Below are 16,450 nucleotides of genomic sequence, written 5' to 3'. Positions count from 1 at the left end.
AGGAGATAGCGGCTCCGAATGCTTGGTAGTTCTGGAATAATTGTTTCCCCCCTCGTCCTGTCCTCCTCCTTCCCCTGGTGTGTGTGTGTGTGTCCGTGTCCGTGTCCCAAAATAAAGCCGCAATATCAAGAGATCTTTTTGTAGCTTGAAGATGCTTTGTGTGCTGGCACGGTAGGGCAGCCCCGCACTAGTGGCGGACTTGGGACCACCACTCCCTGCTGTTTTGTGACCTAACCTGCAGCTCCTGCTGCCGTGTCTGTGCTGTATTGCCCTGAGTGTTACCCTGATCCCTGTGCTAGGCTCAGGCAGACAAAGCAGAGGATTCTGGGCTTTGCCTGGATGTCTCCCTTCCAGCAGTCAACTGAGAGGGTGGGAAAAGGGACCATATCTGGCTAGCATCAAATCCCACTGCTGGTCTTAGGTAAGCGTGCACCTGTACTCTAGGGAGAGCTTTCACAGTAGGAATCTGGCCCTCGTTACCGTAGTATCTGGATACATGAGTGTCTTGAACGTACATATCCTCACACATCCCCGTGGGGCAGAGATGGCTGTTGTTCACATTTTGCAGATGAGCACTGAGAGGCTAAGTGAGTTGCCCAAGGTCACACAGAGTGTCTGTGGCAGAGCAGGGAATTGAACCCAGAACACCCAAATCCTAGGTTAGTACCCTAACCATGGACCATCCTTCCTTGTCTGTGGAGCAGAGCACTGCCGTTTAGAAGACTCCACCAGCACATCACAAGTTTATTGTTGCCAGGCGTGAGATTGCCATAAACCCATTAAGAGATTAACATGACAAAAGCTCAATGACTGCCTGTTTTTTTATAAAGGTTTTTCAGTGCCTAAAGCAAAGCAGTTCTCTGAGTGTCTCCCTCTTACCAGTTGTTACTTCCCACGCGTCAGAAAGCTCTGTAATGCTCCCTGATGACTGCTAATCCCAAACCGCCCCAGAGATGAGCCATCTCTGCTGATGTGCATGTGCCCTGGAATTTATGAATTACGGAGGCTGGATAATTGGGCTGTCATTCTGAATGGAAAGCTGGGCCTATTACCATGCTCTAGAGGAAAAACAAGTTGCTGACGTTCCTCCCAAATTCTGCAGAAATGGCACAGGCCACGGGGAATAATGAGTGCAATAAAACAACTGAAGAGACTCCTCTCCTTTCACGTGCACACACTCGTGCGTGCACGCTCACGCGCTCTCCCCCGGCTGTACTGTAGCTGGCACAGAACCAAGCTCTGTAGTATTTTTAATGCAAGACCATCCCAAATGCCCCTTTTTGTTATGAATGAGCTTAGTTTTTGGTTAACAGATGCCTCCCCATTCCACTCATAAGTGGAATCAGGACAGTTTGGTTTTGTTTTTAAACAGTGTGGTTTAATTAATCCTAGACACCTGTTTTCAGTTGCTTTCCCCACAGAGGTATCAAAGGGGCAGGGAGGGGGGGAAGGGAAGGGAGCCAAGAGGGCTAAGAAGCAGCTGTGATGCCAGGTGAAATGAATGGCCCCAGAGCTGCATTTTCATTGGTGCAGCTGGAACATCTGGAGTGATTAAAACCACAGAGGATTCCCTTGTTTTATTGTTTGGGAGTTGGGTGAAGTCTGGCCCCCCCAGAAGGACTGAGAGCAATAGGATTCTGGGGACCGTTGCAGCTGGAAGGCTGGTTCCTTTAAAGACAGACCTGCTGGGGCAATGGCAGCAGAATGATAAAGTCCGAGTTCAAAGGCACACTCGGAATTTAATGTCAGCTTTAAACTCCTGCTCGGCAGAGGAGCAGATGGAGGGGTGTGTGGGGGCAGAAGGGGTCAGAGATGGCTTTGAGCAATCTTTTCATTCTCTGCTGATAGAGACTGAAGCCTGCTTTGCTCTTACGCCTAGCTCTCGTGGTCCAAGAGGCTATTCTGGCAGCTGGGGAACCAGCCAGATGCATCAGCTTTGGGGCCGGGCCCCCTTCACTGAAGCCTGGAGAGAAGTTGGAATAGGAGCTGCAAGAGTGGCCCAAGAGATTTCCGTCCATACTGCCTGGTTCTGCTGCTTCGCCTTGCAGACTGGCCCAAACGGGCTGCAGCATGGCATGCTGCACCGGGCGCCTGCCCCTTCTGCAGGGTTGGGCCCTTCTGCGGCTGGCTTGGCTCCCCACGCCAGTCTCAGGAAATAAGCTGGCGCTTCGCACCGACCTTTTAAAGAGAAGCCTGTGCTCCAGAAAACTCCCAACGGATGTCTGGTCCAGCGACCTTTACACAATACTGGTGCCCGTCCCCCATTCAGCTCGCAGTGAAGGGGGATTTAGCCTGTTGAAAACAACAGGCTCCGCTTAGTTAGAGCCTTATTGAGCCACTTGGCTTTACCGAGGGCGTAGTGAAGCATGGCCCCGGAGCTTGGCTTGTTTTCTAGTGGAAGGTCAGTCTTACCTCAAAGTGAGTCTGGGAAAGCAAAACCAGATTGTCATTTTACTTTGGATTGGAGGGAGGGGGGAGGAGAGAGAGACCCTGAGTAATTGGGGGAATACTGCACAGTAACTGTGGGGACTGGTGTCCTTGCAGCAGATGGATTTGCAGCCTGGTTTCTCCAGAACTTCTGGGTTACCCACAGATTGAAATTAGAGAGAGCTGCAGGAACCTGCAGCACTTTTCAGAACCAGGCTGTCCTTCTGGAGAGAAAAGGCTTTTGTTGTTTGTATCATTTCTTCCCCCTGCCGTTGATTTTATAAATCCTCTGAAAATGCTCAGGGTAGTTATGAAGGCGGCAAAAGTAGCTGCTGCCAGATAAATCCCCCTCTCCCTTTTTCTTTGCATGTGGTTCTGTTGCTTGGTGTGTCATCAGTTACCAATATTGACTGTGGCCTTCCCTTTCTTCCCTTAAGGAAGTTCTGTACACCTGGCCTTTTTGGATTCAGTGCAAGAGAAAATATTTGAGAGGTGCAGGGAAAAAACGCGCAGAAGTACCTGTCTGAAACGCTTTGAGAACATTTGGTCCATGTGGGCATCTGAGTCATCAGCTTTTAAAGAGCACGAGAGAGAGCAAACAAAAGCTTTTCGCCAGATTCCACTCTTCTTTGACTGAACAGTACAGCAGAGGGGGAGTTGTACGAAACCCTAATGTCTTAATGCATTTTCCCTCTGTCCTTGGGAGGTCTTCTAGAGATAATTGAGTACATTTGTACACAAAGAAAAAGGCAGCAACAGTGTCTTCTTCATAGTTCCAAAAATGGCAATGAAGGCTCTCGCAGGCCTTGGCTGGCAGGAGGGGTTTTGGTGAAGCAAAGTCTTTAGCAGCGGGAGCCTGCCTTTCTTGAAATCCAATGCGCCAGTGAGCTGCTTTGTCCAGCCCCTGCCCCCCTCCCCAACTTTATTCACGTGCCACTTCTTTTTCATATGTGTAAATCTCTTTCACTTCTCCCACTAGCTGCCCCTTTTATAACAAGGAAGGATAATCTCCATGCATTTATTCCTGGATCTTGACCAAAAAAGTTGCTGGGATTTCTTTCTTTGGAAATGTTTTCTAAGTCACCTGAATTCGTGGGCACTCCAAAAGGCTTTTCTGAAGTGCAACACTGACACCTGCTGGCAAAGATGGAGCCAGTGGTTGCCTGTAGCATTGTGGCACCGTTAGGGGACCTCCTGTAAGACTAGGACTGTTTGCCAAATCTGCCAGATAGGTCTATCATGGTGAAGAGCAATTCCCCTGCTGAGTTTTGTCTGCTGTTTCTCAGCCTCTTAGAATAATTTTTAGAAATAGATTTCCTGAGCTAGAAACCCTATTTCTTTCTGTTTAAGTTGCCATGTGCTTGTATGTGTAGACTAGTCATTGGTGATTTCTACCCAGGAAGTGGCATGTGCCTGGATTAAACATGAACATTAAATGATATCTACCTCTGAGTAGGGGCAACCATTCCAAAAGCTGACTAGCTTCATGGTAGACTGGAAAAGCCAGGCACAGTCAAAGCTATTGCAGCTCATTCCTCATGCAACTTGAACAAATGGTAGGCATCTCTGCGTGCTGCCCATTCGCACTGCAAGTTGAGTATCGGTATTACTATACCACTGTTGTAGTTGGGGAAGGGAAAGAGGTGATGCCTTCATTTAGAAACGGATTAGCCTTAGGAGAAGAGGGAAGCTTATGGTGTTGCTAATGACTGGGCTTTGTGTGACCTTGAAGTCACTGCAGATTTTCACTTTAGAAGAAGAGGGAAGTTGCAGGCAGCTGTTGCGTGAGGTGTGGGGTTGGCGTGTCACTGTCAAGGTTCAGCCTGATTTTCTGATTGTAAAGGTCACACACAGTGCCAGCCTGTGTTTTTTTTTTTTTTTTTTTTTTTTTGCAGCAGATCTTTAAGATCCATCCTTGTTCATGTCTGAGTACCTTGACCTGTTTTGCTTTGCCATTTTCCAGAAATTCCAAGGGAAGCTGTTGCTGGCTAAATTGCTAAATTGGTCAGCTTGTAATCTCAGGGTATGTCTAGACTGACGGCAGCAAAAAAACAGAAGTGGAGATCCACTCAGTCGACCCGGAAATCGACGCTATTAATCCACCTCCACCAGGTGGAGTAACGCTGCATTGACGGGAGTGCATTTCCCGTTGGCGCAGCGAACTTAAGACGCTGCGGTAAGTAGGAGTTAGGAAGTCGACGGGAGATATGCAAGCTACTTTACGTAGCTTGTATATCTCCCATCAACTGCCACCGAATTTGACGGCAAGTGTAGACACAGGCTCAGAGAGCACAGAGGAGAAGTACCTCCTAGTTCATACACTCCAACTGGTGGGCCTGCCCCTTTAATGATTTGTACAGTATTGTGGCCATGGACATCTAGAGACTGTAATTCTTCACTGTATTTCAGCTAGAACAGGGGTGGTGGTTTTGCTGTTAAGGAACTGCCTTTAATGAGCCTCCGCTTACAGGCAAACGTTCATTTCCTGATTTGAATCAAATCGTCTGTCTTAAACCAATTAGAACAATTTGACCACTTTGAAAACTTTTTGTGGAGACACCAAAGTTTCCAGAGTTTTTACCCAAATCTTTTCCTGGATAGAAATTGGTTTTTTTTTGAGGGGGGGAGGTTTGTGTTTGTGTTTGTGTTTTTTTTTTTTTAAATTAATCTGTGGTGTTTTTGTTTCGAGTTTGTAGTTTTGGGGACTGTAAAGGACATCTTTTCTAATATGAGAATAGCGCGTGCCTTTCATTCCTCGAACCAAAGCCTGGATCCAAACACATTGGCAGAGTTCTGATCTGGATTGGAACTATGCTGCTTGGGCCCAACTCTGTTTGGAAGAGGTTCTAGTTGAACAAAGAACTAAAAGTGCGCTGTAGGGCCTTGTCTACATTAGCACTTATGCTGGTGAAACTTTTGTCCCTCGGGGGTGTGAAAAAACCACACCCCGAGTGACATAAATGTTGTCAGCATAAGCGCTTGTGTGGCCAGCGCTATGTTGGCAGGAGATGCTATCCTGCTGAGATAGCTACCGCCGCTCGTTGAGGTGGTTTTAGTATGTCGGCAGGAAAGCGCTCTGCTGTCGACATAATGCAGCTAAACAAGTGCTCTTATGAGTACAGCTGTGCCACTGTACGCTTGTAAGTATAGACTAGCCCTAAGCCCCGGGGGAAGTAGTTCATCAAGACCCTAGTTGCTGATGAGTTCTCAGGTGGAGTTTAAGATGTTGGTCATGACCGTTAAGCTTTAAGCGGCCTAGGTCTTGTCTTTTTGGGGAACCACTTCTCTCTCCATGGAGGCTGCCAGAGTTGTGATCAGTGGAGACTCCTGAGCCAGTGGTCCCCTGGTTTAAAAGGGAAGGGGCCATATTCCAAAAAGGAAAATGGAACCCGCCTTTTGTCCCTCAGAAACCTAGGCTATTGGATCTTGAGATCAACCTGCAAGGCCCGTATATGTTTCCTCTGGCGTTGGGGCTGGGGTGGTGGGACAAAGGATAGGTGGATGCTGTTTTTATTGTGTTGATGGTGCTAAATTAACATCCTCAAAGCCTCTTCCAGCTTCACTTCTGACTCCTTGCACAACTCATTCCCTTTGCAGGGAGCATTTCAGCCCTCGTTTTGTGCCCATCTGATTTTATGCGATGCCAAAGTTCATGTTTCTTTAGCACTCCCCACGGCGTGCATGCCCCACGGCAGGGCTGCCCCAAAGGCCAGGTGCCGCCTGCGGGTCCTGAAATGTGGCTCGTGGCCACGCTCTGCCTGTCTCTGCGGGAGCTGATTGAGGGCAGGTTTTTATCGCTGGTGAGCTCAAACAAGGTGCTGCTTCTCTTCGTCTTGGGAGCATTCCCATCTAAGTGACTGTCAGGGTTGTGCTCATTTCGCTATTGGTCAAAGCTGGAAGTTTGGGCGTGGCTTTTGGGCTCCTCCTTGGTTGTCCAGATGGTTCTCAGCAGATGGCGTTTGGGCAGCTCAGTTTTACAGCTAGGGTAAGGCTGTGACTCAAAACCAAGGGAACTGCCACTCCCTCCGGTTTAGAAAAGAGATCTACATTCAGCTGCCTGTACGCGGCAATCTCTCTCGCGGGCAGGGGAGTCTGAGCCCCTAATGATTATTGAGACCCAGCCTCTGGGCTCCTTAGTAATATACAGCCGCGAAATTTGTCTCAGTGGTATGCCTGCCCGCTTCCCACCATCATCTCTGCCCTGTCTCCTGATGCTGCCCTTTATGCCCGGGGCGTACTCCCCTTTGAGACTCCGACAGCTGCCCTCTGCTGCTTTTCTGAACCCCTCCTTACATCCTGCCTCTGGCTCACTCCCGTCTGGCACTGGGTAGGAGAGCTGAGACGTCCGCTTGTCTGCAGGACTCTCTTCGTCCTGGTGTCACCTCATCCTCCCCACCCCATGTGTCTGTTTCCTCCGCTTGCAGTGAACTCTCTGATGCTTTGTCTTTGATGCTTGGCTGTACAGTGCCTAGCACAATGGAGCCCTGTGCCATGACTGAGGTTCTGAGGCCCCACTGTAGTTAGAAAAAGAATAATAATAACACGTAACCACAGAAGGCATCTCATTCAAGTGGAAAAACTAGTAAATCAACAGTGGGCTATTAAACCAAAAGAGTTCAAGAAACACCCTGCTGCCCTGACTTCTCTTTAAAGGTGAGAGTGGCAAACAGCGCAGCTCCAAAGCAAGACGTAAACAAGGAACGTTGCTGCTCTGAGAAATGTTTTTCCTTCTTGGAATTTTCATTAAGCTATTTTTTATACGTCACATCTCTAGCTGAGATGCACCGGCTCGCTCCAAGAGGGCCACTTTCCCCCCCACTGTTTGTGGCCAGAAAACATCCGGGCTAAGGCGACATGAAATGTCAACGGGCTATTCTCCCCTCCGGTTAGCCCCATTGTCTCGCTGATGTCTCACAGGAAATGGTTTAGGGTTACGTTTGCTATGTCAGGCATAGCGGTGGAGAGTTCCTTTTTTTTGAACCACTCACTCTTTTTTCCTCTCTTCTTTTCAACCTTTCACAGCAACAGTTGGAGGAGGAAGCAGCCAAACCACCAGAGCCTGAGAAACCAATCTCTCCCCCACCTATTGAGTCCAAGCACCGCAGCTTAGTGCAGATAATCTATGATGAGAACAGGGTAAGTCACTTACCGACTGGCATTTGCTGAACTGACTGAGGTGTTAGCGTGGCGGTTGTGCTGTGGAGACGCACTCCCTGCTCAGCTGGTGTTGCCTGTGTTATCGTCAGGAAATGACTGCTTGTAACAATTGAGAGGGGGATCTGGATTGCTGGCTGCTGTTTGCATGCAAATCGCCTACCTGGCACATGATCTCCTGTGGAACTTGCCAAAGATCATGTTTGGTGGATGTTGACTGGAGCAGCCGGAGCAAAAGGTGTTAACTGCGTAGTGCAGCTCTCTGTAGCGTGCTCTGTTGTGGGAGGGGGCGAAGGGTTAGTGGGATAAGCCTTGGATTTGAAATAGCTAGAATGATGCCCTGAAACACGATCAACTCGACGTGACGTCTCCTGCGGTAGGCTGGGTTCTTGAACTACTGCATGTGGAACTGTAGGATGACCATTTAGAAACGTAGACGCTCTCTGGTCTGTGTGGGCGGCACAGATCCTGCGATGCTTTCTGTCAGCCTGGTAACTTTATCCAAAACTCCCCTCCCACAGCTGGATGTACTGGTGGGGTGCTCCCTTGGCTGCCTCTTTGCCCCCCGGTGATGACAGCCCTTCTGTGCAGCTTGTAAGCACAGCATTGAGTCTAACGTTCAAACGTGGGTGCTTCGGCCGTCCAAATCCCATATTTAGGCACCTGGATGGAAGTGGCCTGCTTCTCAGAGGTGCCTAGCACCGGCCACTCCCATTGTTGGCCTGTGCCATATGGAAAGCATTTTGGTGTCCTGGTGGTTATCTAAGAGGTTATCGCTAGTGTTCTGCACCTGTCTGGCGTGCGTGGTTCCTATTGAGCTCCGTGGCTGCTCTTATAGGACACTCCCGTGGGGCGTGTTGTGAGATCTTTAATGTTTTAATACAATCTAAAGCATAGAAAACGTCCTCTCCCCACACACTCTTACCCTTCAAGGCCAAGGACGCTCTGTCAGCCTCTCAAAACTCATACAGGTACAACAATAATAAGCCTCGATAATGTAATCGATTCATGTTTTTACTCTTCTGCAGTAAATGTGAGGGTGCTGCAAACATTTGTGACTTTCAATAAGGGGTCACCAGCCTGGAAACATTGAAAAAATCCTTGCATTAGTTTGCCCTTTATTTGCTTTCTGAAGAACCATGGTGCAGAGCAGGGCCTGTGGCTTTTCTAGCTCTGCCAACCCCTTGCACTTGGGGAATCCAGTGCTAATCATGAGTGTGATTATGCAAAACAGGCTTCGAGAGCCTTAGGGTGAAGGGAAGATGTAAAGGACCACGTGGTCCGGGTTTTTAACACTTTAAACTGGGGCCTGGAGAATAGAAAGGAGATTGACACAAATCAGTGCTGGATCTGTGGAATTTTAACGCTGCAGCAAACTTTAATAAAAGGCGTGTTGGAATTGCTGACATAGTGTAACTCTCCTTGACTGCTAATTCATTAAACACAGCCATTGCCTGCCATTGAGGCCTACGGAGAAATGAATCTTGCTGCGTGTTTTGCATTGACACTAGAAAATTGGGTCCTTTTGTAGATAATCAAGCCCATTCATTTTAATTTAGGTGTCGGGCATAAAAGGAAAGTGACTAGCCGCTAATTGTTTAGAATTGCGAGTCCTTTGAATTTACTGTGAGCTGCAGAACTCCAGGTGCCTGACTTTTAAAGATTACATGGCCATGGCACTGCTCAGAGGTAAAGCAATTACTTTGGCACAGTTCTCATTCTTTATTACTCATGTAAACACCTAGATATTGCATGATGCTTGATGGAACTGTATGAAGACAGAGGCCCATCTTGAGGCACCTTGAAGGGGCTGGGTTTCAGAGGGCAAGTGCTTAAGTGCTTCCTGAAAATTGATCCTCTTTGAATCCTCAGTTGTGCACTCAACATAGCCGGTCACGTCTGAGAATCTTGGCCATAATCCCTACCCGAATTCCTTCTGCTTTAGGGTAAGACAAGAACAACAGGTAGACGGGAAGACAAAGTTGAGGACTGCAGGATTCTGCAGTCACTTAGGGGAGAGAGCTTTTCGCACCAACGTTGGGGAAGATTTGGGTGGAGTTTTGAGCATGTTGGGTTGGTTGGAACTGTAGGGCAGGAGGGATTGGTTGTCTCTGTTTCATGGTCTGATAATTAGATAGAGGGTTACCTGGGTAACTGAAACGTTACAGTGATGATTTCAGAAGGGACTGGATAGAAGACAGAGTGGTGTCATGGCCTCTGGGCTGAGGAAGCAGGTTCCAAGCCTTAGGAGTCACGCTTTCCGTGTACTGGCCCGGTGCACAGTGGAGGGGTATGCTTGGATTTTTGCAGCAGGAGGGGCAGGTGGAGCTGGACTGTCCTGGGAAGAGCGTCCTCTGTTGGAAATCCCGTGATTCAAACAGCACGAAGTGACAATATTGCCTGTCCAGCTTTCTTGGGGCTGCTGGGGTCACTGAACTGTCTAGTGGACAGTGCTGGAAAGACTGCGAAGAACAATGTGAGTTTAAAGGTGCCGTTGAGAGCAAATGGTTACTGAGCATGACGGCTCCAGTCCTTAGTTTGTGGTTTCAGTTGGTCTGTTCTGCAGTTCATTCCCTGGTATTACTGATTCGCATTCCTGCCCCAAACCCGGCTTTTAGTTTTGCTATTAACCATCACAATCGAGTGTGCTCATTCTAAATGGGTGTGGATCAAACGGAGGTCAAGTCTGACACTGGATGACTGACTAACACTCTTCTTCCGCGTATAGCTCTGTTACTATCAGTCTCTGGATAGAAAACTTAAACACCCATCTTTTTTTTTAATTTAAATTAAAGAAGGCCCAGCAGGCTGCCAGCCTAGAGATGTCAGCTGCCGGGAAATGTAGTGGTGCAGCCTTTTGAGGAGGGCGTGAGGTGGGAACCAAATTCGTGGCACATGCAGCATGAACATATGTATGAATCCAATCAGTCTTGCATCTGGTGCTCTGGTAACACACCGGGCAAGGCTTGTGCTTATTCTGCTCACCCCTTTTTCGCTGCAGCACCTCGGAATGGTTTGTCCTTCAAGATTGTCCTTCAGGCCACTTCCAGCAGTTGGGACCTACCACGAGATTCTGCTTCTCCCCCCACACCCCCGTGCTGCCTTTCTTGTTCATGACCATCACTGCCTTTTCTCAGGCTTTCATTTAACTTCCTTGGGTGCTCAGTACCAGGGAGAGGTTGGCAAAATAAAGGTAACTCAGTGAAGAGCAAAACACATTTGTAAGAGCTGGAGGCGTTGGGATACCATGGTGGTGGACATAGTGTAAGAAGCTGAATAAAGTAGAATAGAAGAAGTCTAGAGTATTTATTGAATTTGTTTCACTTGTTCTTGATAACAATAGGATTTACACGGTGGTCTGTAGAGTGCTGAGATCTCTTATTAGCTGCTGATTATTAGAGTCCACACAGAGCGGATAGTGGAGGCTGAGTTGCAAGTTTCTAGCAGTAAAAGGTGTTCCTACCACATCCTTCATAGTGGTGGAATCATAGAAGGAGATCACAGAGTTGAAGCATAACCCCATAAAGCCGAGTTTCAGAAACAGTGCTGAACATGAATACCATTCGGTGCATCGTTAGGAAGAAAATTACTGTAGTGATGCACGTAGCCTAATCACGCCTCCCCGCTGAGATGTAGAGCGGCTACTTGTCAATTGCTGGAGGGTTTGGGGGAGCTAAGTATCCTTCTTTTGAGTACTAAAATAAGTTGTTGATTCATGTGGGAGGGGGAGAGAGAAACTGTCTTTTTTAAGGTATAGAAAGTAGAAAGATATTCATGCCCAAGGCTGATACAAGCCAGTCAGGCAGCTGAGACGGGCTGTTCCAGGGCGGGTGGGAAAGTTTGAATCTCTCTCTGTATTTTGCGGTGATAATGTGTCCCTTGATCATCCCTCTGAATTCAGGAGGAGGAAAACCAGGCACTTGTTTAAAAGCCAGAGCAAGAGATTGGTGCTCCACCCCCAAACAGTTCTTCATGAACTGGAGTCTCTGCTTCACCCTGTGTGTGTGTGTCAGTCAGTCCCCCACCCCCTTTATAGGTTGTGTCAGGCACGGTTGGGGGTGTGTGTGTCATGTGATTACACCACTAACTGCGGAGATACCAAACGCTGTCTGAGAGAGAGGAGGTTATGGAAGGACTCAACCCTAGAGATTCTGGGAGGACAAGTTAGCTGGCTATTGTGTGACCTACTTTCATTTTAGCTGTGGTTCTTCAGGGGTGAGTGGATTCTAATTTTAGCCTCGTGGTTCATCAGGAAATTACATTTCTTCCCACCACAGCATTGGGTAAGTGGCTGAGAGGAACATCACTGTGCATAGGGGCATAAGGTGTAGGTTGAGTTGTCTGCATCAAAGCTTTCCTCAGAATCCAGGCTCTCCTTTGACATTCACCTTAACGCTATCGTGCATCTTTTCCTGCCTGTGCCCTACTTTACATGTGTGCTGGAGAGGTCTGTCTGCATCAGAGGGAGTAATGATCTTTGGCAAATTTGACCTGGCATCCCTTTCTGACTCTGTGTACTGGACAAGTTTAATTGTATTCCAGAAACAAATGGCTGTGCAGATTTGACTGAAGAAGAAGGTAGAAATGCACAAGGATCTTGATGGACTTTGTTCTGAGAGAACTTTCTTGCTGTACTGGCTGCATTTGCTTTTAGGTAGACATTTTCAAAGGCATGAGTGGCAGAGAGGCAAACAGTTGCCCTTGACATTCATCTCACTGCCATTTTACCTTTGAAAATCTCCGCTTGTGCGTATATTGATCCGAGATGCCTTGTTGTTCCATCTCCAGTGGGCGTTGGAAATTGGGCCTCCAGATTTCGCCCTTACCCCCTTTTGTGTCCAAGCCCATAACGTGCAATAACTGCTCTGACCACCCGGATTGTGCATACGGCTGTGGGCCTTGTGTACAGACAGAGGTGTGTCACGTGGCCAGGTGCAGTTCTAGGGCTCATCTGCCCAGCAAACCATGGTGTGAATCTACAGCCTCCCAGCTGGCCGAAGAGGAACGTCTTCACAGCTTGCTTACTGTGCTCCGGGACTTTCAGTGCACTGGAGTGGACGTTAGCATACAGCAAGCTGGTGGATGCGCACCCTGGTTTGCTGTGCAGCAGCCCGCCATGTAGACAAGTATCTAGATGCACGCTTGAGAATGTGGCCCAGCATTTTTGCTGCTACGTGAGGACCAAAGCACAACTGCACGAAGGGCGATATTTTCAGAGTGCCTAAATCTCATTTTCCAAAGTGACGTAGGGACTCGAGCTCCCGAATCACGTTAAGTCCTTTTGAAAACGTTACTCCGGATCTTTTGACCAGTTGTCCCTTGGGAGCTAATGGCACCCTGCTCTTGATTGGACATTCGCGGCTTGACGTGCTGCTGAGGGGACACGAGGCCATGGCCATCGCAGCCACCTGAGGTATGCTCGTTTCACACGTTAGCGTTCCCTGCGCCTTGGGCTCGCTGCCGAGAGAAAAGCAGTGACAGGAGCGGCACTGCAGGGATCTCCGAGTTCGTAATTAGCCCTTCTGGGCAGCATTATTGTCTCAGTGCAGCCTCCCCTGTCATTTTCACATGAAATCCCTATAACCAGGGCAGATCCACTGAGCGTATTGTTAATAACGTTTTTATTCTACAAGGCTGTTCAGTGGCGATCTCTCCCCCTCCCGCCATATATTTTTTTCTGACATTGCTGACAGTTTGGCTTCACATTTCTGACCTCGAGTAACTCTGGTTTTAAGCAAAAATTCCAGGCCTCCTGTTAAGTGCCGGGGCTGGGTGGGTTTTTTCCACTTACTTTTTGAATAGAACGCATCACAATTTTTTGTTTGGTTTATCTCACGTTCGGCAGGGCCCTGGAGGACGCTCCCCAGCTCCAGTGAGTAATCCCTCTCCCTGCTGTCTCTGCCAGGAGCCCACTCATGCAGCAGGGGAATGCACTGGGTGTGGCGGTGCAAGATTCTCTCTGCAGAGTCCCTTTGCTGTCGGAATTCCCCGTCACTGAACGCCCCCACCGTTGTCTGTGCATGCCCACAACCCGGTGCAAAGCGAAGGGGCCAGGGACGGAGGCAGGAAGGTGTGGCTGAATCCTTTCGATGACCAACTCCGATGCTCCCCAGCCCTAGCTGTGACTTCCCTTCCCCTCCTCCCCTGCTGGCTTGCTGCCTCCCTCAGGGCCCATCTCAGTCTGCATGTGGGGGGTGCTCTCATTCTTCCCCTCACCCCCACGCTCCCCTCCCCAGTTACTGTCTCTTTGCCCACCCCCCTCTCTCTCATGCTCACCCCTGCATCTGCCTCCTCTCTCTTCTTCCTGAAATCTCCTCTGGAGAGCTGCTTGTGTATGTAAGGAGAGAGCTATATTTACAGCACATCTCCGGGCAGCCAGGTTCTTGCATCTCCTTCAGATATTTCGTCCCTGTCTCGGAGCTCGGATATTTCACCCCCCGCGATAGTTCGCGTCCAGAGCCGAAAAGCTGCTGTCTGAACTGGAGCTCTAGTTCAAGCCAGGCACCTTTCTCCACTGAGCGCAGTGCGTTGAGAGGGTCAAATCCTGGCTGCTCTGGGGTTGCATGGCTATATCTGAGGGCAGGATTCAGCCCTGAGCATTTCTCTCACCCCCCCCAAGACAGCCAATCACCGGCACATCCGCGTTCCTTTCAAGTGCTGCGCTCATCATCACTTCTCTCTCTCTTTGGAGAGGAAGAGTTAATGTCAAGATGCTCACTGCCGCTTTTTATGTTCAGTGCCGCTGCTCTGGGACAGCGATGAACCGCGAGGCCCGAGGGTTTGGATGGAAATCCTGTAGTTCTGCGTCACAGGTGCGGGTGCTGATGGGTTGTGGCACGGCTTGCCCTTTCGTGCTTTGCTTGTCAGGCTTTTGAAAAACGGAGTTTGATGCCGTGCAGCCGGTGGAAGCCGGCAACCATGTCTGTTTGGCTCTTGGGATTGTCTGTGGAAATCAATAAGATTAAATTTTAATTTGTTTTCTGTCTCAGCGCTTGTTCCTTCAGAAGGGCACAGCTATGTATCCATAAATACAACATTATGGTGGAAAATTGAAATTCAAAGGATTTTTTATACTCTCTTCCCTTCCCCCCCACCCCCCACTGCACTTATGGATGTATGGAGTGTATTTCCCCGTTTATCCATTTGCCCTCATGAAGCATGTTCAGCATTGCTGCTTCTTCCATAAATAAATGAATAAATAAATGAAAACTTTCAACGTTCCCAAGTACTAATCTAGTCTCTTGTTCCCTATTTAGGTTCTCTGTTGCAACAGGATTAACCCACTAGCCCTTTGGGGCACGGGTTGTGATTTTGATCCCACAGTGGTTTTATGCCAGTGTAACTGTGACTTCAGTGGTCTTATTCCTGATTTATACTGCCCAGTATAAAACAGGCCTACAGTGTCAATGTGAAAATCCTGTGTTAAATACACCCTTATCAAACCTTTTGAACGTTAAAGCTGAAAGAATTTTAAAAATCTAATTTACTTTGTGCCATTTATTAATGTATTTATTTTGTTTTTTGAGCTCTGCTTATTTGGACAATTTAAACAAAAAAGACTGATTGGTTTCGCTTTTGTTTCTGGTCAGTTTCACCCTCAGGTTTTCACCTACTGGCACTGATGTGAGGTTTGCCTTTCGAATGTTACCCTGGAACAGTTAAACCGGAAAAAAAAATCTCTTTATTGCTGTTAAAAAAAATGAGTTAAGTATCCTTTTAGCATTGCAAATTTCTTGCAAACAGACAAAATTCAATCTTCAGAAGCCCCAGCACCTTGGTACTGTTTTGCTTTCTATCAGAGGTTTAAAGCAAAATAGGCTTTTGCCCTCAGTGTATTTATTATCTTCCTCAGGGATCAGAAGTTCCAAGTAAGTGTGTTGAAAGGGAATTTCTCTGTCCACTGAGAGTCATCCAGACCAAGCGATAATGTAACCTAGGTTTTCAGAGGGGCTGGAAATAATTGCATTAAGTGCAGTAACTCCCAGTAGCTCTGAAGAAAGGAAAGAGAGGCACACTATACAGTGCCTCTTCCCAGATTTACAGAGATGCTTTCTTATAATTGTGCTGATGACTAGACTTTATCATCACTTCCAAAGGCCTCCTTAGCATTTTAGTTTTCATTTGGAAGTGAATGGGATATAACTTTGCAGACCATTGGGTAGGATATTGAGATATATTTTTCTCCCTTCTTGTGGGTCTGCCACTCTATCACTTTGTGTGATGGAGTACGAGACACTCAGCCACAGAAACCCACTTACAGTGACTAGCGAAAGACAAGCACTTGGAGACGAACAGAAATGAGTCGGTCAGTCACGCTCTGCACAGGAAATGTTGGGAGGATTATTAATGCACATCTCCAACACGACCCATTTCCCCAGTTTTCTTATTATGTTTGATGAGTCACTGGCAAACAAAGGTAGTTGTCTGCAGCACAGCCCGTTGCAGATAGCACATGCTAGGTAGAATTCCAGTAACGCTCTTTCAAACTGTCCAATTGTGCTTTTGCAACTAGAATAATAGCACAGAATTCACTGTGCCCTCAGTGCCTCGTTCTGGGAGTTCCCATAGGGAATGGGGTACATGCTCTTGAAAAGTCTGATTAAAGGCAACTTCTCAGCTCTTCAACAGTGGGACCAATTGATGGCCATGTGAATTCCACACATTACACGTCCCTTTGTTTCACAAGAGTGCTCGCGTCACTGAGAAGACCAGAAAAACACCTCCCCACCCCCACCCTTGCTGTATCAGTGCTATAGGGGATTTCTTGATTCCTGGAAGGAAGTTACTTCTCTCCTCTAACTCCATCCCAACAGTTGAGATCAGACGGACGGTTCTGACTAGCAGATTATGGATCTGACTTTTGAGGACA

At 48.0% G+C, this 16,450-nt stretch overlaps 1 protein-coding gene across 30 annotated transcripts in view; it reads left to right on the top strand.

Annotated features, from left to right (window-relative positions):
• NCOR2 (nuclear receptor corepressor 2) overlaps nucleotides 1–16,450 on the top strand; it is a 373,900-nt gene that overhangs the window by 171,910 nt on the left and 185,540 nt on the right. For all 30 annotated transcript variants that reach the window (XR_010918232.1, XM_067539730.1, XM_067539728.1 and 27 more), the window contains one exon: nucleotides 7,450–7,563. Coding sequence is in view for 29 of the 30 variants with exons in the window: in XM_067539730.1 (XP_067395831.1) it covers nucleotides 7,450–7,563 (114 nt within the window). In the remaining variant the exon portion in view is untranslated. The remainder of the gene's footprint in view (nucleotides 1–7,449; nucleotides 7,564–16,450) is intronic.

The sequence above is a fragment of the Emydura macquarii genome, unplaced genomic scaffold, assembly GCF_026122565.2.
Source record: "Emydura macquarii macquarii isolate MOO-44397 ecotype Brisbane River unplaced genomic scaffold, CSIRO-AGI_Emac_v2 contig_554, whole genome shotgun sequence".
NCBI lineage: Eukaryota > Metazoa > Chordata > Testudines > Chelidae > Emydura > Emydura macquarii.
This window is presented reverse-complemented; position numbering and strand designations above follow the sequence as displayed.